Genomic DNA, 25,570 nt, shown 5'->3' with positions numbered 1-25,570 from the left:
AGCGGCGGTGTGTGTGTGGGGGGGGGGGGGGGGTCCTGGGGGCGACTGAGGTCTGCGGGTCTGCGCGGTTCGCTCCCAGGAGCGCGCAGAAACCTCGTCGCACCCGACAGCCGCCTCACCTACTCCACCGCGACCCCGGAAGTGGGTGGGCGCGCGACCCCCAGGCGGGCCTGTGATGCGGTGCGCCGCAGCCAATCGCGTGCGCCCGGCCTTGCGTCACGGCGAGGCCGGCCAATGGGCGCGGGCCTGACTGCCGCTTCCTGCCCGCCCGCTCTCCCGGCAGCCGGGGGAGGGCCGGCCCGCTAGCCCGGCAGCGGAGGAGTGATCGCCGCCACCCCGCCCGCCGGGCGCCAGCGCAGGTGAGTGCGGCGGCGGGTCGGGCCGGTGGGATGGGCACCCCGGCCTCTCCGGACAGGTTGAGGCGGCGGAGGGCAGCGGCGCCTCCTCCCCCGCGGCTGCGTTTGCCCCTGACACCCGAAGGGTGGGAGAGGTTGTGCAGGTGCGCCTTCCTGCACTCCGTGTCGGGCGCCGTCGCCGTCGCCGTCCCCCGGAACACCCGCTGACGCTTCCACCCCAGTCTCTGCGCTGGAGTGATTCCTGGAGCCTGCGGGTTTAGGGGGTCGAGCTGCAAAGAGACCGTCTGTCCCTCCTGTAGGCAGCGGTAGGAGCAAATCAGCTTGTCGTGGGATTAGCAAGGGCAGATGGTGAGGGCCGGGCGCTCCGACTGTGCTACTGGTGGCTGGACAGGGGGCCCACCTGTCGCCTAAGTGCATACAGCCGAATGAAACCAAGGCTGACCTGCCCGCGATCATCGCGGGGGGCGGGGGGTGGTGGTGGTAGTGGTGGTGGAATGGGGTGGGGTTCATCCCGAAACTGCAGGCTCAGGGCATCTCCTGGCCAGTGCGACCGGTGGACCCTGCTTCAGGAAGGACTCAACTACCGTGCGTGTCCTGCTATTTTCTCCCGCGTCTTTGGACCCTGTTGTCGCTTTCCAACAGCCCCTGCAAGTGGCTGGCAGTAAGCAACCTCAGTAGCCAGACTCCCTGTGTTTGTACAGAGGGTGGGAGTGACAGGATGCAATAGAATACCCAACAGGAAACCTTTCAGGAAGGAGTCCTAAGGCAGAGTCAGGGACATAGATGCTTCAAGAGCTCTCTTGGTCCCTTGTGTCCCTCCTTCTACCATACCCTCGCCCTACCCCCCACCCCCACCCCCACCTTCCCTCGGGGACCTTTTGGCCTCCGAAGGGATCTATTAATAAACCTGTTCAGAAAGGCAGGTGGCTCTGAGGGCGGTGAGCAGGTCTTCTTAGTGGAATGACTGAAGGTCCAATTGGAATTCATTGTGCAAAAGTTCTTGGTGAATCTGAAGTTGCTTTCTTGGATAGTGTTCTCTCTACCCCTACAAAACAAAGGAGTCTCAGGATCCCAGAATCAAGAGACTTAATGCTCAAACCTACTTTTCCTTTCAAGAGTCCTCTGACCCAGTGACCCAGTGTCCCTGGATTGGTTACATGGTTACCTCACAGCCAGGAAGTGGTATATGAGGAGTTGGGGTAGCATCCTGGCAAGAGCAGAAAGGGGGTGAGGCTGGCCAAGGATATTCACCGCTGTCATCTTTGGCCGGGAAATGATGGTGCCTGGGTGTCCACTCTGAAGGGAGTCTACAAACATAACTCCCATTCCTGTCCTTTCTCTGCAGCAGAGTCTTTTGTTAGCTGCCTGGAAGGTTCAATTATGTCTGTGTGGAAATTACTGCTTAGTCATTTCTCTGAAGGGAAGTGTATCAAATACAAGTCAAAGTCACTATTCATTGAGCTCAACCCACAGGTAGCCTGACTTCACTGGTTTCTTATAATGTGGACTGTCAGCTGAGAGATAGCTTTGAAGAGTGGCTATATATTAAACTGACATCATAAGAACCAAATTCCCTTCACCTCCAAAATTCTTACTTTTCCCCCCAACAATTTATGAGGATATTCAGACACACAGCCAAGTTTAACGCATTATACAGTAAGCACCCCTCCACCCACCATATTTTCTTCTCCTGGTCTTTTACTAGTTTTATCACCAACCTTGCCACCTATTATGACCTTACTTTAAACCTTAAGTACTCGTGCTTGCTTTGGCAGCACATATACTAAAATTGGAACGATACAGAGAAGATTAGCATGGCCCCTGAGCAAGGATGACACGCAAATTCATGAAGCGTTCCATATTTTTTAAAAAATAAAAAAATAAAAAAAAATAAACCTTAAGTACTCGATGGCATTCGGCTTACCTGAAGCAGTATTTCCATCCTAGCCTAGGAAGATGGCAATCTAGTGGGTGTAGGTGGCCATGATAATACGTAAACTTTGGTTGAACAGCCACTATGTGCAGATCGCTGTTAAGTGCTAAGGAAATGAAGAGACTAAAGGCTCAGGTTGAAGAGAAAGGGCTTTGATTTTGTCTGTTTTCTACGAGATAGGAGATAAGTCATAGTTTGTGATCGCAAATGCCAAGTAGTAAAACAATGCCAATAATGCCCATTGAGTTCTGGCTGAGTACTGAGCATGATCTATTACAGGCTCTACACCTGTATGATTTCACGTAAATCTCACAACAACTTTGTAAGTAGGTCGGTGTTCCCTTCCGCCTTTTACAAGATTAAGAAACTGAGGCATGGAGAGGTTAGTCGACTCTGGGTGGTGCCAGAAAGTGATGGAGCCAGGACCCAGATTCCAACAGTCGGGGTCCAGGGTGTGGCTCTGGGCACTTTTAGTCACAGTGTAGATGCCAGAGGCAGGTAGTGGACCCTCAGGCTGGGCCAGGCAGGGGTCAAGAGGGGGTGCCTTGCAGCTCTTCCACCTGGACACAGATACCAGTTTTCAAATGGCTCCAGAAGGCTGGTGTCATGACTGCCCATACGTTTGGCTGAGCCTTGGTGCCAGGGCAGAAAGGTCGGGATTCTGGGATGTTTCATAAAGCTTGGCTCCTGTTCCCTCTTTTTTATTTTTTTATTTTTTTAATATTTATTTATTTTTGAGAGAGAGCTGGGGAGGGGCAGAGAGAGAAAGAGGGAGGCCCAGAATCCGAAGCAGGCTCCAGGCTCCAAGCTGTCAGCACACAACCCGACGCGGGGCTTGAACTCTCAAACCGCAGGATCATGATCTGAGCCGAAGTAGGATGCTTAACCGACTGAGCCACCCGGGCGCCCCTCTTGTTCCTTCTGCTTCCCTTCTTCCTCATCCCTTGGTTTCTTCCTTCTCAGCCTGCACTTTCTTCTTGGTGTTCGTAAGACACACTTTGTTCCAAAAGAGCCTATTTGCCTGTAGCAGATGGCTCTTGTTCTCAGACGCTTTGCATCTGTGTCATTGAGTTGTGCTGTCTGAAGCGCCCACAGCCTCTGGTGTGCTGGCAGGAGCGGAACAGCCCGGCCTAGCAGCCTCCCGTGAGGGTGGGATGCTGTCTCCTAGCAGCTCTTGCCTCCTTCCTGGCCTTGGGGTGATGTCAGGCCGAGCTTCCCGCTGCCACTCCCCAGGCCTGCTGTCATCCCAGACCTCGTGGCCCTGCCCTGGTCGGAGGCTTTCCCTACCGGAAGCCAGGCTCCGGGAGTCAGGCCCCAGGGAGCACCAGCACGGTCCGCCCTGGAGGTGTGGGGGTGGCCACAGAGCTTACCAGTCACCTTGCCCACCGCCTACTGAGCAGAAAGAGGACAGAAAAAGGCGGCAGGAGTGGAGGATGGCAGATGGAGAGGGCTCGGCCAGGAGAGGGTGGTCACACAGGGGGTCGTAGACAGGACCCTCACCTCCCCACCACACAGCCGTAGGCCTCCCGCAGGACTGTGGCTGTGGGGATGCTTTCACCACCCCCATATAGGATTGTCACTGTGGGACCCACATAAACGAGGGGCCCTGCCCACCGTGGGGCAGAGGCTTCCTGGGGAGGCAGCCATGGGCGTAAGACTGAACTAAATCTGTAACTTTTCACTTATTCTTTTTTATTATTATTATTATTAAATGTTTATTTATTTTTGAGAGAAAGAGAGCACAAGCCGGGAGGGGCAGAGAGAGAGGGAGACACAGAATCCGAAGCAGGCTCCAGGCTCTGAGCTGTCAGCACAGAGCCCGATGCGGTGCTTGAACCCATGAGCCGTGAGATTATGACCTGAGCCAAAGTCCGACGCTTAACCGACTGGGCAACCCAGGCGCCCCTTCACTTATTCTTTTAGAGACAAGAAAGGTGTGGAGGAAATATGATCAAGTGATAATACTCGTTAAATTTGGGGAGATAGATAACTTGAATGTTACGTTTTTTTTCCTCTGTATAATTTTTGTATGTTTGAAAATAATCCCCATAATTGGAGGGAAAAGAGAGAACAAAGAACAAATATGGGCCCTGGGGGCACCTGGGTGGCTCAGTCGGTTAAAGCTTCAGGCCCTTGATTTCAGCTCAGGTCATGCTCTCACAGTTCGTGAGTTCGAGCCCTGTGTTGGGCTCTGTGCTGACAGCACGGAGCCTGCTCAAGATTCTCTCTCTCCCTCTTTCTCTCTCTAAATAAATAAACATTAAAAAAAAAAAAAAAGAAGGGCCCCAGACTGGACGCCGGGACTGGCCGCCCACACTGAGCTTGGCCTCCTGCCACCAGTTCTCCCTCGGTTGCCGCTGCCATGCCCGACTCGGCGCTATGGGCAGTGGATCTCTTCGGGAAGGTGCACACACTCTCCACGGCCGGGCAGTACTGGGAGCCCTGCAAGGACAGCCAGCTGGAGTTCAAGCGCGTCGGCGCGGCCACGCAGTGCTGCTGGGGCATCGCCTGTGACAACCAGGTCTACGTGTACGTGTGCGCCAGCGACGTCCCCATCCGCCGCCGGGAGGAGGCCTATGAGAACCAGGTGGAGTCGCGTGGGTCTGGGCGGCTCAGGTGCTTGGTCTGCCGGGAGGGAGATCGCCCTGCCCCACGCTCGTGGCCAAGCCCCACATTCGTTTCCTTCATTCTGCTTAACAGCTGAGCTGTCCGGCGTCCAGGGCCTTTGGGGCCAGACCCCCTGTTGTGTCCTTATCAAGGCAGGCTGGCCAGGTCTGCCCAAGGTGGGCTCCGGGTAGTTTCCTGGAGCCTGGGACAGGGCCATGACCCCTACCGGCTGCCCCTCGGGGCCCTGTGTCCCACGGCAGGTTGTTTGCCCTTTGGGGAGCTGCTGACGTGCTGGCGCTTGGTGATGAGCCGTGGGAGGCTCTGATCCCTGAGTTCCGGGCAGACCCCCTGCTCACTTCCCATCCTGGAGATCTCTGCAGGGGGGCCCTCCTGGCAGGGTCCCGCTCGTCACGGAGAGGTCCCCGCCACCCCAGGCCGGCAGCAGGCCTAAGGCCTTGTGTCTGCTTCCCGGCCCTCAGCGCTGGAACCCCGTGGGCGGCTTCTGTGAGAAGCTCCTGCCCAGCGACCGCTGGCAGTGGAGTGACGTGAGTGGGCTCCAGCACCGGCCGCTGGACGGGGTGGCGCTGCCCTCGCCGCACTGGGTGTGGGAGTCGGACTGGTACGTGGACGAGAATTTTGGAGGGGAACCCACCGAGAAAGGGGTAGGTGCATTCCATTCCTGCCGCGGCTCCCCTGTGGGGAAGGACCCCGTGCCCCCCGGTGCTGTCCCCGGTGCCCCAGCGTCCACCCTCAGCTGGTGCCCTGCATGTTCCTGCTCGGGATACGAGGGGCTGGGCACTCGGGGCCCTACCACTGTCCCCTTCCCTCTCTTCTACCCCGCTCCCCCCAGCCCCATCCCCAGCTGTTTCCTTCCTTCCCCAGGAGGCTGACAGAGCCACCCCCTGCTTGGTATTTCAGGGGTGGACGTACGCCATCGACTTCCCCGCCACCTACACGAGAGACAAGAAGTGGAATTCTTGCGTGCGGCGGCGCAGGTGGATCCGGTACAGGAGATACGAGTCCCGGGACGCCTGGGCCAAGGTCGATGCCTGAGTGTGGCCGGGGCAGGGGGCAGGGTTGTACAGCAGTCCCACGGTTGGGAGGGTCCCATGGGACCCTCATCCCCGCCCTCCCCTCCTCTGGGCAGGGCGTACCATGCCACCCTGGGACCTGGCCTTTGACTCACCTCCTGTCCCAAGAACACTGTGGTGCTGAGTGCGCTCTTGGCTGGGAGTTGGCCACAGAGGAAGCCGGACTAGACTGTGGCCCGGGACAGCACAGAACTCGACCTGACCCTGGTCTCCAGGCTCTCCTGCCCCAGACTGAGGCACAGTCTGTGCCCTTCTTCCTCCCCCAACCCCCACAGGAGCCACTCTGGCTCTTGGGTTGTTCCCGTGACCCCAGAAATCTCCCAGTTCAGGGATGTGAGGCCTGGATTGGGGTCCTATGTGGCCTTGAATGAGAGGAGGGCCTTGGGCCCTTGCCAGACCTTTCTGGAGGGATCCTGCTTTGAGGTGGGGCCGCTAGCCCAGCCTGCCAGCCCCTTGTGCTGGGAGCAGCCGCCCAGAGAACAGGGTAACGGCTCACACCCAGGGCCAGGTTCTGCGATCAGCCCCCTTCCAGGTGGGGGTACAGGGTCACGGCAGTCAGGTCACTGCAAAGCCCAGAGCCGAGACCTTGCTTGTACGTCTGCCTTCCACACTGGAGCAGCAGTGGGCCCTCGGGGGTAGCAGCCCCAGGCCTAGTGGCTGACAGAGGGAGGCCTGGGCAGAGGGGACCCAGGGCCGGGAGCTCGCTGTCCTGATGCTGGCTTGCTGGCTTCTCTGTGGAGTCAGGCAGTTGTGGGCGGGCTGAGCTGGAGAACAGAGGGCAGCGTGCTGGGGGAAGGTAGCGGGGAGTGTTGGAGGGGGGCCGAGCACTCGGGTGTCCACCAGGAGGGGAACACTGCCATCTCCTGGCCCGGGTGCCCACGGGTCGTGACCGCCTCTGCCACATGCCTGCTCGTTTCAGATCCCTTCGAAGGATGACCCCGAGCAACTGCCCGACCCCTTCAATGACCTCTCTGTGGGGGGGTGGGAAATCACAGACGAGCCTGTGGGCCGCCTGTCCGTATGGGCCGTGTCTCTGCAGGGAAAGGTAAGGCCCGTGTCCCCCTGTGTCCTAGGATGGGAGGTGGCTGGGGGAGGTCAGCCACCGGAAGGAGCAGGCAGGAGACAAACTGGCCTTCCGGGCCAAAGGTGGAAGCTAGGGGCGGGGGCTGCCCCTGAGCCCTTCTCCGCTCCTCGCCGCCTGTCCCTACAGCTGGGACCGCCCTGAGCAGGCAAGGAGCCATGTTAGTAGGGTCCCCACAGTAACCCCTCCTGTGAATCCTGCGGTTCTGTGGACCCACTTGGTCCTCCTCCTCCTCCTCCTCCTCCAAGCTTCTGACCTCCCACCCCGTGCCTGGCCCTGGCCTATCCCTTCTCTGTGCCCCCAGAGCATTGATCAGTGCCCACCCTGAGCTCAGACGTCCTCAATGTTGTCTCCTCAGATTCTGAGTTCCCTGCCAACTCCCTTCGGGTGGTTCCCGCACAGCAGTCTCCAATAGTATCGTGAATGGGGGTCAGGTGGTTATGTGGAGAGGTGAATGGACAGGTGGATAAATGGGTGTGTGGAGAGTAGATGGCTGTATGGATGGCTGAGTGGGTAGGTGGATGGATGATGGGTAGGTGCGTGCGTGGGTGGGTGGATAGATGGGTGAGTAGGTAGACGGGTAGGTGGGGAGGTCAGAGGCTGGGTGGCTGGATGTTTAGAGAGAAGAGGAGATTCTTCGCTCAGGAAGTTTATGAACCGAGGAGTAAGGCCAGCTCCCGCTGGCAGTAGTGACATAGGTGGTCCTTCATGCAGGTGACTCAGCACTTTAGCTGTGGTTTTAGAGCAGACTTTGTCCAGTCCGTACCCTTTACCACAAGTTCACCACGATTTTCTGGTTGGCCTTGGAATAATCACAGTAGGTTTTTATCAGGCTTACTTACCCCTGGACTCTTGTTTGGCCTGGGCATAGCTCAACCCACAGTTGTTTGTTTTCTGAGCCGTGCTGAAAGGTGGTAGGGAGCTGGCTGGGACAGAGCCCCCGTTGAGGGTCCATGAGCACCTGGATGCAGAGAGAGGGGAGAACAGGGGCGTGAGAGCAGCGCTTGTGGTCGCTCTGTGCTGGCGGTCAGCCACAGCCCTGCTGCACTCCTGAGGGCCATAAAGGTCTGACTAGGACCCTGGGCTCCAGGAGGAGCTAGAGAGACTGAGGGGCCCCCAAACCAGCAGGTAGCAGAATGGAGGCTGCCGAGGGGTGGGCTGTGAGGGAGAGGTGTAAGGGTTGGGAGGCCGTGGTCCCCAGTGTGGAGATGGCCTGGGAGGGGTCCCCACCCCCCTGGACCACTTGGCAACGTGAAGCCCCTTCAGATGAAGTGAGCCAAACGGTTTGGACAATATGAACAGGTGGCTCAGTCTTAAATATTTTGTTACACTCGTTGTCTCCAGGTTAAAGGAAAAAACAAGTGGATATTTTACACATTCCTATGAAAGGGATTTAGGGGTTTTCCCGGTTCACCACCAGGGACCCCCCCCCCCCTTTTCCCCTAGATTCAGTGTACTGAGAGTGCATCGCCACTAGGGGGCACAAGACCCCTGGGGCTGGATGGGGCCAGAGGTCTCCCTGGGACCCTAGGTGAATGGGGAAGGGGTTCTTGAAAGTAGACGTTCCAAAGCCAGGATGGCTGAAACCCCGGGTGGCATTTTTTTTAGCAGCGGTTGGGGGCCATCTAATCTGGCATGAGGATTCCGATGGCAGTGGGGCCAGGGAGAGCGAGTCTGGACAGTCAGGGCCCCCTGGCTCCCAGAGACTCCACGCCTGGCCTGCGCACCTACTCGTGCAAGCATAGTCAGGCTTGGGCTGTTAGCCTGACCTGGAGCCCTGGCCGGGCCCCGCCTGACCCTGCCGTGGGTTTTTCCGCCACCCAGGTGTGGTACAGAGAGGATGTCAGCCACCCCAACCCTGAAGGCTCATCGTGGTCCCTCATGGACACCCCAGGGGAGGCGGTACAGATCAGCTGTGGGCCCCACGACCTCCTGTGGGTCACGCTCTGGGAGGGGCAGGCCTTGGTCCGGGAAGGAATCAACAGGAACAATCCCAAAGGTGGGCAGCCCTACACCCCATACAGGGAGAGGCAGGGGGACGCCCACTCTTCTCCCCAGCGCTCTTGCTGATGAGGGCCGCCTGCTCTTTCTTCTGGGGCCGGGTAGGAAGTTCCTGGTCCATAGTGGAGCCTCCCACATCTGAAAATGGGATCATGCACGTCTCCGTGGGAGTCAGCGTGGTCTGGGCCATCACCAAGGACCGGAAAGTAAGACAGGGTTGCTGGGGGCTGGGGCCGAGGGCTCTGTTTAATTTCTTTATTTTCTTTCTTCCTTTATTTTTAAAGGCATCACTGGCCCATATGGGAATCGAATCGAGGGCTCACCTAATGTTGAGGGCTGTGTGGTGACTCTCGCTAGTGTGGTCTAAACCCTTTAGAACAAATCCAACCAAGCAGCATGCATTTTCTGGGGTTGAAGGCCGTGGTGAGCTCCACGATACACCCATGCCCCCGTACCGGCTGCAGAACAACTGTATTTATCCTTCAGTACGCTGTGACGTTTCACACAGTCCAGTGCCAATTTTCTGGAACCCTCTGCCATTTGAATCCGTTTGATCCCATCCAGTGCTCGTTTTTACATCATCAGAGACAAGTCCAGTGAAATGAGATTTCAGGTTGCTTCCGTGGTGTTTCCGACCCCACCTCCCAGGCATCGGTAGCATTGTCTAAGGGGGCAGAACCCCCACATGTCTGAGTCTGTGTCCATGCAGAAGGTCCCTGAGCCTTGGGCCATCCCCCAGCCTGAGAAAGTACAGATCGCCCAAAGCATCCACTTCCCAGAGACCGCAACTTACTAAGCCCCTCTGAGAACGATGAATTCAATGAGCAGGAAATTTTATTTATATCCGCGATTTGCTCAGTCTTCAGACAAATATTTGTGCAGACTTTCTTTGGGTCAAGGAGATGTTTTAGACATCCTAGAATTTTTTATAAAAGCGATTTTAGGGTTTCTCATTTAACCGGTCACCTCCCCCCATCCCACCTCAGGAATTTTGTGGTTCATTACATAGGGGCAAACTTGACCAGACAAAATGGTATTTTCCAAGAATCGGGCATGAGGATTACACCACGGTCCGTGGGGGTGAGATGTCTCTAGTCAGGCTCACGGGTCGGTGTCTGCATTCGAGATGTGGTGCGTGCCATCCCCCACCAGACACCGCCCAGGAGAAGTCCCACCCCCCAGCTCTGTGCACAGTGAAACAGCGGGCACCTGCTGTTCCTGCCTGGTGCCACGGGGTGCTGAGCTGGTAGAGAGAAGGTTCTTGAAAGATTCAGGCAGCCTTGTCTCCCGGAGGGGCAATGCCCTCTGCCAGAGAATAGAAAGGAAGCCGCTAGGACAGGTGTGGCTGGGGGCAGGTGACCCTCAGCCCTGTGGGACAGTGCCACGCTCAGAAGGAGGTGCAGTGGGAGGTATGGGGAAGAGGGACACAGATGACATCTCTCTCAGTGATGTGCTGTGCTCATTTGTGGCCATGAGCCAGAGACCAGAGGACCAAATTACTCATTGGTCCTTCCAGAACCTTTAAAAATTAATCTCGTTCAGCGGCCCTCCAAGGAGGTGTGTTTGGTTCTGACCTTCCCAGGTGTGGTTCCGAAGAGGCATCAACTCGCACAACCCCTGTGGCACCAGCTGGATCGAGATGGTCGGAGAAATGACGATGGTGAACGTGGGGCTGAATGACCAGGTGTGCGTGTGACGCTGAGCTGTGGGTCCCAACGGCCAGGGTCAGCAGTTCATACACAGCAGGGGTCTGTCTCAGAGCAGAGGCTCCTGATGCTTCCTGCCGCCCCTTCCAGCCAGGCCTGCTCGTGATGCCTGCACGGGTGGGGGGAGGGGTGCCAGCACCTCCTTAGGCTTCCCGCCTGCAGGGGCACCCCGGGGGGTGGCTAGCTCTGCCCAGGGTCCCAGAGCCCCTGCTCATCCCAGGTCCCTCCGCAGAGCAGTCGTGGGGAGCACATCCTGGAGACTTGAGGGGTTTTGCCGAGAAGTATTTGGGCAAAATCCACTCAGTAAGTGAAGAGTAAAAGTGATCTTCCCAAGTTGATGGGTGCAGCATCTCCTAAACGTCCCTGCAGAGTGTGTTTCCTGGTAGAGAAGGAGGCTTGGCTGCTTTTCAGACTCCCTGTGTCCCAACGCACCGCCCTAGAAGCTCTGCCCAGGGCAGGGGTGCTGGCCTCCCCTGGGCCCCCTCGCCGTCCTCCCCCCGACCCCAGTCAGCTGGGCACACAGCGGCCAGGGGCCAGATGGGCTCCAGCTAGTGCACGCGGGGGCTGAGGACGGAGGCCAGCCTGGAGACACCGCAGCCCTCCCAGCAAGGCCACTGGGACCACCCTGGGCGGGTGCAGCCCCGTAGACACTCCCGTAGGCACCCCTGCAGGCCAGGGCCCAAAACGGGCTGCTCCCCGGGCCCCCCAGCCGCTCGGCACGCCCTCCTTCGCGCCCGCAGGTGGAGAGCAGGAGGATGCCTGCCCAGCTTCCTTTCTCATTGAAAAGGAGGTCAGAGTCAAGGAGGTTGTTTTGCATCTTTAATTTTTTTTCAGTTTCTTTATTTATTTTGAGAGAGACAGCCCGAGCGGGGGAGGGGCAGAGAGAGAATTGCAAGCAGGTTCCACACTGTCCACACGGAGCCCGACGCGGGACTCGAATTCACGAAACCATGAGATCGTGACGTGAGCGGAAGTCAGGAGTCAGACACTTGACCCGCTGAGTCAGCCGGGCGCCCCTATTTTGCATCTTTAAAAAGACCCAGACCCTTCTCTAGGCGCACTTGGGGAACAGCTGTCCTCCCACCAGGGGCTACTCAGAAGCCGGGGGCCCGGGTGGACGCTGTGTGCCGGCACAGCACCCAGTGGCATCAGCACCTCACCTGGACTCTGTCGCCCCAAAGCCCAGGGTCTGCCTGAGGTTGGGGAGCCAGGACAGGGTCCCTGCTTCTCCTGAGCTTGGTGCCGTGCCCTCCCCGGTCCTCTCTGGCCTCTGCTCCCTGTGTCTGACTTGTGCACACACCCCACATCCACCCCATCGTCCTCCGGGCCCTAACACTCATGTGCACATGCGCACCCGACCGCGCATGAGGCCTGGGGGCTCCTGCCTGCATTTGCAGACGTGTCCTCCAGACTTAGGGTGCTGTCCCCTACTCCTTGCCCTCCCCTCACACCCCAGAAAGGGTCTGTGCTGGCTTCCCACCCAGCAGTGCCTCTCTCTGCCAGGTGTGGGGCATTGGCTGTGAGGACCGGGCCATATACTTCCGTCAGGGTGTCACCCAGAGCGAGCTCAGTGGGAAAACATGGAAGGCCATCGTCGCCAGCCGAGAGTGTGACCGGTCACACTCTGGTAGCTCATCAAGTCTCCTCAGGTGATCCCAAGGGCAGCAGGGCATGGAGAGGTCGGGTCGGGAAGGGCCGTCGGTGGGCTCTCAAACTTGGGTGGGCACCAGAAATGCCTAGAGGGCTTGTTCCCACCCAGATGGCCAGGCCCCAGCCCCCGGGCTTCTGTTTCAGTAGACTTTGCGTTAGACGCGAGGTCCCAGGCTTGCCGCTGCTACAATTTGGAGGGCCACGGGGGTAGAGAGGGGATGAGTCCCAGCTCTGGCCTCTGGCGTTCAGTGCCGGCAGATGACTTAGCAGCTCAGCTGGGGACGCCTTGGCTCCGTAACACGATTGCCCGCAGTGCTTACCTGCCTGGTCCTATGGCACGGTAACCCTTGGTACAGTGCTCCACAGCTGGCCACATTCCTGTCTGCAGCGTGGGTCCTGCCCAGACCCTGCTCCACACCCCTTTGCTCCCCCAGCATGGCCGTCCTCACTCCGCTGAGAGGGCTGAGAGACCGGCCGGGCTGCGCCTTCCTCATTTACCTGAGGGTTTAGGCTCTCAGCTGGCAGCTCTTAAATATTGGAATCAGCTGAGAAGCTTTCAAAACTACAGACGCCCAACCTAGGGTCTGGCAATGGCTTCTTTAATGTGACCAGAAACCACAGAACCCAACGGAAAAAAAAAAAAAAAATAGATCAACCAGAATTTCATCAAAATGAAAACCCTTTGTGCATCAAAGGATACTACCAGGAAAGGGAAGAGACCATCCACAGAGTGGGAGGAAATATTTGCAAATCATACATTTGACAAGAACCTAGCATCTAGAATATATAAAGAACTCTTAGAACTAACAACAAGACGACTCAGTTTAAAAAGGGCAAGGGACTCGAATAGATGTTTCTCCAAAGCACACGGAAAAAGATCCCGACGTCATTTGTCACCAGGGAAATGCAAATCAGAACCCAAAGTGAGATGCCCCTTCCCACCCACCAGGAGGGCTACAGTCAAAAAAGAAAGGGGTAACAGGTGTTGACAAGATGTGGAGAGAATGGTGTGGCTGCTTTGGAAAATAGTCTGGCAGTTGCTCAAGAAGTTAAAGCTAGAATTCCCGTGTGGCCCAGCACTCGCCCTCCTCGACATACACCCAGAAGAACTGGAAACGGTTCAAAACAAAAATTCAGATGTGGATGTTTATAGAAGCATTATTCGCGACAGCAGAAAGGTGAAAACAACTCCAAAGTCCATCCACGAATAAAGGAATAAGATGTAGCCTATCCCTACAGCAGGATATTTTTCAGCAGTAAAAGGGATGCGGTACTGATTTGTGCCGCGACGCGGGTGAGCGGTGACATCATCGTACTAAGCGAGAGAGGCCAGTCGCAAAAGATCGCGTGTTGTATGATACCGTTTCTACCTAAACCTGGAGGTTTGGGCAGGGAAAGAGGAGTATGGAGTGCGGCTCCTTAATGGGTACAGGCTTTCCGTGTGGGGGTGACGACAGAGTTCTGGCACTAGGTAGTCGTGGTCGCACGACATTGCGCGTGTATTGCATGCCGCATTGTTTGAGACGGTCAGTATTCCGTCACAGGTCCTTTGCCACAGTGAGAAAATAATAGGACTGCCCATGATATGATCGACCTGGGATGTGACCTGGCTGCTCCAGTTCCGTGGGAGGTAGCTGTTCGTGTGTGGCGCGTGGCGGCGTGGCTGTGGCTCGCCCGGGGTCATGGCGGACGAGCCAGGCCTGCCCACGGCAGCGCGTGTTCCTCCCTCGAAGGGGTCACGGGTCTGCCCGTTTTGTTCCCAGTGCCGGCTGCTTCTTCGGCGACGAGGTGAGGGGCAGTGGTGAGTCCTGTGCACCGAGCGACACGGACGCCTCCTCAGAAGCCGAGAGACCAGGTCCAGACCGGCCTGGCCCTGCAGAGTCTGGAGACAGTCCCGGGAAGCCCGGGGACAGCTTGGCCCCGGGCTCAGGCACCGGCAGGACCACAGAGCCCGGCGAGGAGGAGGTCGCTGGCCCTGCCATTCAGACCCCGGGGCTTGAGCCTTGCCCTGGCCCGGCCTCCACCCTGGCCGAACTGCCCTGGACCAATATTGACCTGAAGGAGCCCAGGAGAGCACCCAGCCGCTCGGCTGCTGGCTTTCCAGAGACCACTGGCCTCTCCTCGCTGGGGCTCCTCCCGCTGGGCTTGGAGGAGCCCTACGGGGCCGATGACCACCCCCTCTGGGCCTGGGTGTCAGGAGGAGACTGCGCCGTGGAGGCCCACACCGTGCTCAAGTGGTTCACCGTCCAGTCGGGTGAGCACAGGTGTCCGGGGGCCGAGCGCCCCAGAGGGTGCTCCGTGCTGGGGGAGCCGACCCGATGTCCTGCCTGGACGCCCCCTCTGGTCCAGCCGGCCTGTCAGCAGCTTTCGGAGACCAGCGGGGCAGGGCGCCCCTTCCCCTCTCCCTGCCCTGGCAGTGATGGCCTTTTACAGGCGGGGCTCGGTCCCACAACCCTGGGATCATGACCTGAGCCGAAATCAAGGGTGGGACGCCCAAGCGACCGAGCCCCCCCACACGCCCTTGTGGGGCATTTTACAGAGCTCATAGCTCTCCAGCCAGAAAAGGCTGGTTAAAAACAAAAACAGAAGCCCTGGCTCTGAGGCTCCGCTGGCCTGCAGGCCTGTCCCCCTCGATGCAGACGCTGTCCCTGTCCATCACGCCGGCCCAGACCGCCGCCTGGCGGAAGCAGATCTTCCAGCAGCTCACGGAAAGGACCAAGCGGGAGCTGGAGAACTTCCGGCACTACGAGCAGGCGGTGGAGCAGGTGAGCAGGTGGGCAGTCGACAAGCTTTGTCTGTGACACTGGGTCAGGCGCAGCACCTTCCCGAGCCTCGGCTTCCCCGTCTAGAGCGTGGGGTAACAGTGCCCGCTGCCACCGCCCCCCCCCCCCCCCGCCCCGCCTCCGCCACGGGCTGTTTGAGAACGAGGAGGTTGTGCATAGACGACCCTGGCTTGTGGGCTCGGCACCTGTCGGGTGTACGAGAGCACCATCTCCATCACTGCGGGAGGTCGGGGAGCTGGGTGCACGCGGGGCCCGCTTGTAACTCTGTCCCGTGCGCTGGGGGCCCGTGCCACAGTCGGTGTGGGTGAAGACGGGGGCCCTGCAGTGGTGGTGTGACTGGAAGCCTCACAAGTGGGTGGACGTCCGCGTGGCCCTGGAGCAGTTCACGGGGCTCGACGGGGCTCGGGACAGCATCCTTTTCATCTACTATGTGGTCCACGAGGAGAAGAAGGTGCGTGGGGGGTCCCGTGAGAAGGGCACACCGGGGACCGGGACCCAGGCCCCCCAGGTGCTCGGCGGGGGGGGGGGGGGGGCGTGTCCAGCCCGTGGTGACAGCAGCCCCTGCGGTGGGGGGCAGGTGTGGAGTGTGGAGGCCCCCCCTGCTGCAGCCTCACTGAGCCGCCGGCAGCCCCTGGCATTTCAGAGGAGAAATCAGCCTCAGAGGTGGAGCCGCTCAGCCCTCCGAGGACTGGGGTTTGAACCCAGTCAGCCAGGGTCGAGGGTGGTCCTGTGGACATGGAGAATGTAACTAATGTGGTTGCTCGTGAACTAGGCCTCTGTGCAGAACTTGCTTGGTCCCAGAGCCCACCGCTAAAACCCCACAGGCCCCGGGGGCCTCTGGGACCGGCTCTGTGGAATCAGGGGTGACCCGTGACCCAGACCACCCCGGTCCGTCCGCCGCGGCAGGGGCTCCGCCCGAAGGTCCGCTGTGCCCCCAGCCCCACGGGGCCACCATGCCCTGGTGACAGCCCCGCCCTCCACCCTCTGTGAACAGTACATCCACGTGTTCCTCAATGAGGTGACCGTGCTGGTCCCCGTGCTCAACGAGACCAAGCACTCCTTCGCCCTTTACACCCCCGAGAGGACCCGGCAGAGGTGGCCTGTGCGTCTGGCCGCCGCCACCGAGCAGGACATGAACGACTGGGTGAGTGGTTACACGGACGACGGTCCAGGCTCAGCGGGCAGCGGTCTCGGGGAAGCCTGGCCTCGGCCTGCCGGCCGCCCCCCTCCTGACAGTGACCCACCGTCTCCCCACACCAGCTTGCCCTGCTTAACCTGTCCTGCTGTGAGAGCCGGAGGGTCCACGGCCGCCCCTCCCCACAGGCCATCTGGTCCATCACCTGCAAGGGGGACATCTTCGTGAGCGAGCCCATCCCGAACCTGGAGGCCCCCGAGCACGTGCTGCCCTGTGACCAGATGTGAGTCAGTCAGCCGCGCCCTGGCCTCGCCTCCCACCGCCCACTGCCCACCGCCCACCGGGGCGGGAACCGCAGTCTGGCTCCCAGGTCTCGAGTCTTCCTGGGGCTGTTCAAGGACCCCGAGGGGGACTGGAAACTTGGCAGGGCTCAGGCAGGTGTTGGGGCCGGGAACGAGGTGGCTCTGTAGGTGGCATTCAAAACCAGGAGACGGAACCAGGTCGTCCACGGGGGGGCGGTGGTGGCACCGTTCTGGGGCACCCGGAATTTGAGGTGGGGAAGCAGGGGGTACCTAGCTCCCCGCACTGACCTAGGGCCCCCTCTAGGTGGCCCCGAGCCCAAGGTAGGTGAGGCCAGGAGGCCCCGCTCGGGAGGGGAGAGTGGATGAGTCTGTCCACCTTTGGTCCTCCGTTCTTGGAGGCCCTGTGTGTTGCACCCGGAGGAACAAGTCACACTGCCTCCAGTGACAGTAGCAGGACCTGGGCCCACAGGAGGGTGACCCAGGTAGCAGCCTGTACTTTGCCCACCGGGGAGGCTGCACTGTCACCTCAGTGTGCTGGCCCGTGTCGTGGCTCATCCTGATGAGATGACCCTGCTTTCTGCCATGAGATGTCCATCCCAGGCCCCCAGGGGGCATGTCACGTGAGGGCTGCTGGCTTGGTCCCCGCCCTGCTGACTCTGGGGCTGAGTTACCTCTGATCACTACCGAATGGAAACCAGGCAGGTGCCATCATCCCTCAGGAAGTCCACCACTTGGGGATTGAAGATGAATAAAAAACGGGATATTCAAGGCAGGTGACCGAGCAAACAGGGCTGCAGGGGGAGGAGGCTGCCAAGGCCACCGGGACACGCTTCTCCCTGCCCTCTCCCCTCGCTCCCAGGTTCTGGCGTCAGATGGGAGGTCACCTGCGGGTGGTGGAAGCCAACGGCCAGGGTGTGGTGTGGGGCATCGGCTACGACCACACGGCCTGGGTCTACACGGGCGGCGGCGGCTGCTTCCAAGGTGAGGGCGGCCAGCTCCCCGGGCCTTCCCGGCCCGTCCCCTCCCCGCCCATCTGGCTTCCCCACCCCACACCGGAGCCACTGTCCCGGTGTTGACTCTCCGCTGGCAGCTGGCTGACGGGTGACCTTCACCACGGCCACCAGCTTCCACAAAGGATGGTCCCGTGGCCAACCCATGAGGTGTGAGAGCTGAAGACCAGACCTTGCCTCGGTCCTGCACCCACAGCTGAGCCGGGGTCCTTGAAGGTTCTAGAAAGGCAGCTACCTTCACCCCTCATTTCACAGACGAGGCCTCAGGGTACATTGGGGGCAGCCCTGGGGCCTGAGTCTCAGAATTCTAGCCCCTGAATGGGTGGGTCGTGCCTTAGGGCATGAGAGCTTGCTGAACCCCTATTGCCCGCCCCCACCCCAGTTCTGGGAAGCAAGGGCCTTGTGTCTGGTTCTCGGAGATGAGGCGGGAAGCAAACCCTCAGGTGGAAAATTCCATGCCACAGCCCACATGCCCTGCAGTGAGGGGTGGCCAGTCCCGTAGAAGCAGCTGTGGTCCACTGAGACCACAGGAGTTTCACATTCCCAGGCTTAACAGCACCCTGATTTGTGAGGCAGAAATTAACGTTTGTCCCCATTTTTACAAATGAGGAAATTGGGGTTCACAGACGTTATGTGAGTCTTAGTATTAGTAAAGAAGGAGCTGGTGGGGCCCCCCACCTGCCTGGTGCCTGGTTAAGTGGGAAGACAGGGAGAGAAGGGGGGGACCAAGACCAGAGCTAGAAGGTGGCATGGGCGGGAGGTTGAGTGCGCCTCACGTTGTTCTCCTGGAGGGTGTACAGCCCAGAATAATCATGGGGAGAGAAACCCAGGCCAGCCCCTGGGACATCCGCTCCGCAGCCCGGTGAGCCCCTCTCTGCTGGCCCTCCCCGCCCTTCCTCTGCCCCTTTCAGTGCTTCTGACAGAAGCCTGAGTCCCCATCCGTCAGCCTCCTCTCCCCCCAGGCCTGGCCAGCAGCACCAGCAACATCTACACACAGTCAGACGTGAAATGCGTCTACATCTACGAGAACCAGCGCTGGAACCCCGTCACCGGCTACTCCAGCAGGTAAGCCTCAGCCACAGTCTCGGCGGGAACGTAAAGACGGTGATGGCCCCACCGATCGATACCCAAGGGTGACCCAGCTCAACATCTACCCTCCGCTCAGCCTCGGACAGGTAGATGGTGCGTGACCTCACGGTGTTGTACAAGCGGCTCGAGGGATTTCCTTGTGTGTAAATACTTGGGAGTTTCTCTGTCCACCCCAGCAAACCGGGGCGTGAGCTCTTTCTAAGGCAGTTGATACCCGTGGTCCAAATACGTCCTGGAAACCTCCGCATGGGCTGTGGGTAGCGTCCCCCCTTCCTCCTCGGTCCTTAGGAAGCGGGACGGGGCGGCACCATGCGCACTGAGGGCCACGGCTCCCGCCCCCTGAGCCTCACGGCCAGGTGCCTGACACCACCGTGTGCCCTTGTCACTCTGTCCGGGTCGGCTCAGCTGCCGTCACCAAGCACGACACGCTGGGCAGTTTAAACAGTGGACGTTGACTCCCCCCCCAGTTCTGGAGGCTGGCGGGGCGGTCTGGAATCAAGGTGCGGGCAGGGCCACTTAATCCCGGGGGCCTCAAGGGAAGATCTGCTCCCAGCCTCCCAGCCTGGAGCCACGGGCATCCCTTGGTTTGTGGTAATGTCCCTGCTGTGTTCACATCGCCTTCCCAATTCGGGAAGTTTGAACTCAGTAAGGACACTGTCATGTTGGTTTAGGGCCCATCCTAGTGACCTCATGCCAACTTGATCACCTCTCGCTCACAGGTACTGGGGCTGTGACATCTCTTGGGGGAAGACGTGGGCTCCCAGACCACAGTGCACCGCAGCCCTCGGGCAGATCCTGCCCTGGGGCAGCCCTGTTTTTGCCCCTCACCCCTTCCGACGCAGATGTCCCAGGAGCTCCCGTCTTGTCTGCCACCAGCTGGTGCTGGCCGTTCTCTCCTCTTCATGTGACCCCACCACGCCTGTTGTCCACACAGGGGTCTGCCCACCGACCGGTACATGTGGAGCGACGCCTCGGGGCTGCAGGAACGCACCAAGGCCAGCACGAAGCCCCCGTCCCTGCAGTGGAGCTGGGTGAGCTCCGGGCCGGGGCCGGGGCCGGGGCCGGGGCCGGGGGCCGCCTGTGCTGACCCGCCTCTCCCCACAGGTTTCTGACTGGGCTGTGGACTTCAGCGTTCCTGGGGGCACCGACCAGGAGGGCTGGCAGTATGCCAGTGACTTCCCTGCGTAAGCGTCTCTCTGCCACGCAGCACCCCTGCCCTGCTGTCCTGGGTCACTCCGGCCCCCCACAAGCCCCAGGGCGTGGCCGAGGAGCAGACCCCTGGATGCCCCCCTCAGCTGCCAGCAGGGTTTGGGGCCGGTCACTTGGTTCAGCAGATAGACTCAGGGAGGGCCGTCCTGGCTCCCTAAGCCCCCAGCTCGTCTGTTCCGGGAGGGCCAGCCAGGGACCCGGTGATGGGTGGGGGCGGCAGGAGGAAGGTATCGGGTGAAGGGGCAGCTTGAACAAAGGGTGGAGTGAGGCCAGTGCGGTCCTGAGAGGCAAAGGGAGATGTGGATGACAAGTCTGCAAAGTGGGGGCGTGGGGGGGGGCCTGGTGGCCGGTGGGTACGTGGCACTGGTGGGCGGCAGGCCCTTTGCGGTGCACAAGTCACATCCAAGTGGAAGGCGGAGCGGTGGGAGCCCAAGCCAGGGCTTCTGAGCGGGACCAGGCTCGGGGCCGACCAGGCAGGCATCAGGGGCAGGCGAACGCGCAGGCATCCCCTCCAGCCACATCTGAGCCTCCTGAACTGACCCTCCTCTTGGCCTCAGCTCGTCTGTTCCCCAGAAGGGCTCTGGTGGGCCCAGTGGTGAGGAGGACTCAGAGCCCCCTGGTCCGGCAGCTGCCACATCCTGGCCCGTGGACCTTGACCCCAGGGAGACCTGAACCCCGGAGACCCCAGCCGAGCTGGAGGCGCCTGACGGATCAGCCTCGTGTCCTGTGATACCTGCTGCCTGCTGAGCTCACGCCGTGGCTCACAGGCTCCGCCCTTTAACAGGCGGAAAAAGAACGTGTGTGTGCGCGGTATTGTCACTTTCTGGAAACTTGCACAACGTGGTCTTGATTTGGGCTTCTTCCTCTTCCAGCTCGTACCACGGGTACAAAACCATGAAGGATTTTGTGAGGAGAAGGTGCTGGGCTAGGTAAAGTGGTAACTGGGAGGCGTGGCCTCGTCCCTGCCTACAGGTCCTCCCCTCACCAGTCCCCTTGGAAGAAAAGCCGCCGCCAGGGAGAGAGAGGGTGGGAGGGAAACAGAATCAAAGTAAATGTCAGCCCAGGAAATGCCCTTGGGCTCCCAACTGCTCTCTGGTTTCTGAAGAGTTTGTTTTCAAGAACAAACAAGAGAAATGTCACTGGCAGATTCTGCTCCCAGCAGGACAGGCAGGTCTGGGATGGGAGGCCTGGCTGGGGGCAGGGCAGGGTGGGGCGGGGCCTCTCCAGGCCCCTCATTCCTGCCCAGCGGAAAGGGGTGCCCATGTGGGGGGCCCTGGGGGTGGTCGCGGCCCTCCCCTCAGGGGCCCGAGAGGCCGGGTGGGCAGAAGGGGAGCTTCCTGCAGCATCAGACCCGGGGCTCTGACGTCTCCCACTGCAGAAAGTGCAAGCTGGTGACCAGTGGGCCTTGGCTGGAGGTGGCCCCTCTTGCCCTTGCGGATGTGTCCATCATCCCGGAGAGCCCAGGCGCCAACAGAAGTGGGCACAGCATCGCCCTCTGGGCCATCAGTGACAAGGGGGATGTGCTGTGTCGTCTGGGTGTGTCTGAGCTCAACCCCGCGGTGAGCACCCTGCCTCACCTGCCAGCCCTTGGGCCCTTCTGGAGGTTCTGGCAGATTCTTCGCAAAATAGAACTCTGGACCAAAGTCCGGCTGGGCTCAGGCCTCCAGGGGCCTGCCCAGGACAGTCCCGGGGACCGGCGGCCCCAGGATGTGGCCCTAGGGGTCACTAGGTTCCCTGGGCAGTGGGAGCTGAGGCTGAGGTTGGCCTGAGGAGCTGCCAGTTCACCTGGGACCTTGGGCAGGGGGAGGGGCAGAGGTTAGGCCCGGGCAGCCCTCAGTGTCCCCTCTGGCTCCCATCTCCAGGGCTCCTCCTGGCTGCACGTGGGCACTGACCAGCCTTTCACTTCTGTCTCCATCGGGGCCTGCCACCAGGTGTGGGCCGTGGCCAGGGATGGCTCCACCTTCTACCGGGGCTCCGTGTCCCCTGCCCAGCCGGCCGGTGAGTGCTGTCCCCCTAGAATGATCCCCACCGGTTGTGCGTGGGGACGAGAGGCGGCCAGGGTTTGGTCGGGGTGAGACCGCACGTGCTTGCGATTCTGGGGGAAGGAAGATGGGTCCCCTAACGTTCAGTTCAACTGACTGCTGCCTGGGGACCAGGCACGGGGGCCAAGCCAGGACTGTGACCAGAGGCCATGCCCCCTCCTCCCAGGACAGATGGGGACTCTCGCCCAGGGGGTGGGACAGTCCCTCACAGCTGCCCTTCACCAGCCTCAGCCCCCTTCCCCGGCCATTGCTGGTTGTGGGCCCTTTACGCATCCTGCCCTTCAGGATAGCCCTGCATCCCCCTGCACAGGGAACTACTCAGGGGACCCTCTGGGAGCGCAGGCCAGGCTGGCTTGCTCTTGGCTGGCTGTCTAGACAGTGTCTGGCATGGAGGAGGCTGGCCCTGAGGCGGTCCTACAGAGGGGTGGCGGCCTGCACGTTGCTGCCGTCCACACGAGGACAGGGGGCATGTGTGGTGGTTGTGCGTGGTGGCCCCGGGATGGGCTGGCCACCACATGCCAGGCTGGGCTCCTTGGTGTCCCTACTCTGAGATGGGCCCCTTGGACCCCACGGTCTGGAAGCCGCCACAGGCTCCGAGGGCCCTGGGTGGAGTGGGATGCTGGGGGCTCGCTCTATTGGCCCTCAGCTCACGCCAGGCCCATCACACGTGTGTGACCTGGCTGGCCTGGGGATGGAGGCCAGCCACACCTGCCTTGACCCTGTGAGCCGCAGGGGGTGGGGTCACACGGTCTACGAGCTCGTGGGCAGGATCGGAGTCTCCCAGCTACATCCTGAGTCCGACCTCGCACTCGCTGCAGGTGACTGCTGGTACCACATCCCGTCCCCCCCCAAGCAGAGACTGAAGCAGGTGTCCGTGGGGCAGACGTCAGTGTATGCCTTGGATGAAAACGGCAAGTTGTTTCTGATCCTCAGGGACCACCAGGGGAGATTAGGGGTTCCCTGAGCTACCGCGGTGGGATGAGACCCTCACCAGCCCCGGGTCCCTGACATAAGACCTCGCTAAGCCACCACGAGGGGCCATCAGCCTGAGATCAGCCTCCGAATGAGTCCGGCTCGCGAGCCATGCAGGCTGGTCAGGGCTGCCTGGGCCTTAGCAGAGGGCGCGGGGCCGAGGCCAGGCAATGCCGCGTGGCTGCTGGGAGCGTCTCCTAGAGGGTACCACTCGGGCCTGCCACGCGGGAGTCCCACGGGCAGCTCGGGGCCGGCGGAGGTCACCTACCTGTGCCACCTCGGGCAGGGATCTCGCCAGTTCCTTTTTCTGCTCTGCGGCTGTTGTCGCAAAGCAAGGTGAAGAGAGGGCAGAGTCAGGACTGGAACCAGGGCTTTGTGCCCAGGCCCTGTTCTCTGTATTTGTTTAAAGAATTCCTTGTCCTCAGTTTCTCATGCGTAGAGACAGCGCGATGGTGCCAGCCCGGCACAGCAGGACGATCGTGCGGCTCAGGTGGAGGGCAGCGTGGAGAGGGCAGAGCCGGCTCCGGCCTGAGCTGCTTTCTCTCTGGGGACGCAGAAGCGCCCGGAAGTGTGGTCCGGCCCCCTCCGTCTCCGGCCCCGTTCCGACGTTCTGGGCCCTTCTCTCCCCAGGAAACCTGTGGTATCGCCAGGGGGTGACGCCCAGCTACCCGCAGGGCTCCAGCTGGGAGCATGTGTCCAACAACGTGCGCCAAGTGTCCGTGGGGCCCCTGGACCAGGTCTGGGTGCCTGGGGTGGGGGTGGCGAGGCCCAGGGCGGACTTGGGGTGCTCCGGGTCCTTGCTCTGCTCTCCCTGTTGCCATCCCCACAGTCCCACTGGAGCTGGGGGCCGGGCTTCAACGGGTCTGCGTTCCAGGTCTGGGTTATCGCCAACAAGGTCCAGGGGAGCCATAGCCTGAGCCGGGGGACCGTATGTCATCGCACAGGGGTGCAGCCTCGAGAGCCCAAGGGGCAAGGCTGGGACTACGGCATTGGGGTGAGCAAGGCTGGCCTGGGGCTGCGTGGTCACACTGTGTGCGCTGGAACCCGGCGCCGGGGCTGGTGGGAGGCCCCAGACACAGCCCCTCCGGGGTCCTTGATCTCCTGGGCTCTCCCCTGGGCCCCCGGCAGCATGGGTGACGAGGCTCTCTCCTTCCAGGGGGGCTGGGATCACATCTCCGTCCGGGCCAATGCCACCAGAGCCCTCAGGGGCAGGTCCCAGGAGAGAGCTGCCGAATGCAGTGGGGAGCGGGGCCTCCCCGGCGCACCCTCGGGGGTGGCCGGCGTCCCGCAGGAGGCCCCCGGCCTGGTCCGCTGCTGAGGTTGTCTCCTCTCACCTGGAAGGAGGCTTCATGCAGGTGTGAAGGATCAAGGATGATAAGTGAGCCTTCCCGTCTGAGCCGCTCTTGGATGTGGATCCTTGAGGGAAGCTGGCCCGAGGTCACAGCCACCTCGGAGGCGCTGGCTGAACCAGCCCAGAAATGTGAAGCTTTATGGACGCTCCCTCGGTGTCCCTGTCTGCGAGGAGGGCCATGGAGTGGGGTGGGGGCCCCTTCATCCCTGCCTCTCAGGCCTGTCCCTCTCCCCTCTGCCTCCTGTCTTTCCAGAAAGGGAACCTAGAGCCTGGAGCCTTCCAGGGAAGCTGAACCCATGAGGCCCTGGGTGTCCCCAGACAGCACAGGGGCACTGCCCCTCGCCCCAAGAAAATGGCTTATGGGTCTTGCGGCTACTTTGCCCCATTCTGTCATCTTTTCTCAGAGCCGGACTCATGGTTTCAGTTCAAAAGTTCAGCAAGAGTTGACAGCTTGCGAGTGAAGGCTGGGGAGGGGCATCTTTTTCCTGGGTGGGCACAGGCGCCTTGGCATGCACGGGGGAAGCTGTCCACGTGCAGAGAACTGTGGGCATCTGCCCTCAGCCAGCCTTTCCCCCGCTGGCTTTGGGGGCGGCCCCCTTTGTGTCTGATCACACTGTGTGATCAGGGGCCGCAGGGACATGGGGTGTGCAGGCCGCAGCCCTGAACCCGCACCCCAGGGCAAGAGTCTTCCCGGCCAGGCCAGTAGGAAAGCTCCTTGAATAAAAACCAGCTTTTCTGCTGCTTGCCTGGAGGCCGTTAGAAGCCCAAGCCCACCTCTGCTGGTGTGGGAACAGAACCGACGCCAGCCTTCCCTGGGATTCCATCAGGAGGGGCCAGCTGTGCGTCGCATCCCATTTGGCCACGCAGGGCGTTGTCACCCAAAGGCTGACTTGGAGGAGGTCTCGGCTGAGGTCCCCTCCCCCAGGGGCCCTGGAGGGAGCTGATGGTCTCTGCGTTGCGGTGAATTCTGCATGTGGGACCAGGAGGTGTGAGCGTGGGCTGGGGGACGTGGTCCTGTCTGTTTACACGTCACCATCTGGTTGCGGATGGGCCTGGTGGATTTCTTCTACAGCAGCAAGCAGCGATCTGCTGACCTGCCCTCCGCTGTCTGCAGCTGCTTTCACCTTGCCCTTGCCCCAGGGCGACTGCGTCCTGCTGAGTGCCCACTGTCTACCTGCTCGTCCCACCGAACCATCCTGATTCCTTGGATGCTCTTTATTCAATAAAAACTCACACCAGAGTGTAAACGCAT

General features: G+C 60.5%; 1 protein-coding gene and 1 non-coding gene across 4 annotated transcripts; both read left to right on the top strand.

The window, feature by feature from the left end:
- The first annotated feature begins 262 nt into the window (after positions 1 to 262).
- Positions 263 to 25,565, top strand: TECPR1 (tectonin beta-propeller repeat containing 1). Of its 3 annotated transcripts, none has more exons than XM_060649520.3 (25): positions 263 to 359; positions 4,630 to 4,876; positions 5,376 to 5,558; positions 5,815 to 5,937; positions 6,907 to 7,032; positions 8,893 to 9,067; positions 9,175 to 9,275; positions 10,652 to 10,753; positions 12,279 to 12,424; positions 14,189 to 14,679; positions 15,045 to 15,190; positions 15,504 to 15,659; positions 16,203 to 16,352; positions 16,469 to 16,626; positions 17,505 to 17,626; positions 18,618 to 18,720; positions 19,679 to 19,775; positions 19,849 to 19,928; positions 20,826 to 20,882; positions 21,332 to 21,512; positions 21,816 to 21,951; positions 22,814 to 22,906; positions 23,598 to 23,704; positions 23,842 to 23,961; positions 24,124 to 25,565. In XM_060649520.3, exons 2-25 carry the CDS (start codon positions 4,652 to 4,654, stop codon positions 24,283 to 24,285), a joined length of 3,540 nt encoding a protein of 1,179 aa, XP_060505503.3. In that variant the 5' UTR covers positions 263 to 359; positions 4,630 to 4,651; the 3' UTR covers positions 24,286 to 25,565. The 3 variants fall into 3 exon arrangements, with proteins under 3 accessions (XP_060505503.3, XP_060505502.3, XP_081647809.1); XM_060649519.3 differs by having other exon boundaries at positions 292 to 359; positions 4,568 to 4,876; XM_081791683.1 differs by lacking the exon at positions 263 to 359 and having other exon boundaries at positions 4,390 to 4,876.
- LOC132689812 (U6 spliceosomal RNA) lies at positions 2,116 to 2,222 on the top strand. Its single transcript, XR_009615161.2, has one exon. It is a non-coding gene; the product is annotated as a U6 spliceosomal RNA (small nuclear RNA).
- Positions 25,566 to 25,570: the final 5 nt, after the last annotated feature.

The sequence above is a fragment of the Panthera onca genome, chromosome E3, assembly GCF_046562875.1.
Source record: "Panthera onca isolate mPanOnc1 chromosome E3, mPanOnc1 haplotype 2, whole genome shotgun sequence".
NCBI lineage: Eukaryota > Metazoa > Chordata > Mammalia > Carnivora > Felidae > Panthera > Panthera onca.
Note: the sequence above shows the minus strand (reverse complement) of the source record. Positions and strands in the feature narration are given on the sequence as shown.

What these genes read in the sequence shown, in the direction of transcription:
- TECPR1 (XM_060649520.3), top strand. Translation starts at nt 4,652, where the DNA reads ATGCCCGACTCGGCGCTATGGGCAGTGGATCTCTTCGGGAAGGTGCAC. An exon ending in AGCTCATCAAGTCTCCTCAG is followed by an intron (nt 12,425 to 14,188) that starts GTGATCCCAAGG and finishes TTTTGTTCCCAG; the next exon opens with TGCCGGCTGCTTCTTCGGCG. An exon ending in ACGAGCAGGCGGTGGAGCAG is followed by an intron (nt 15,191 to 15,503) that starts GTGAGCAGGTGG and finishes CCCGTGCCACAG; the next exon opens with TCGGTGTGGGTGAAGACGGG.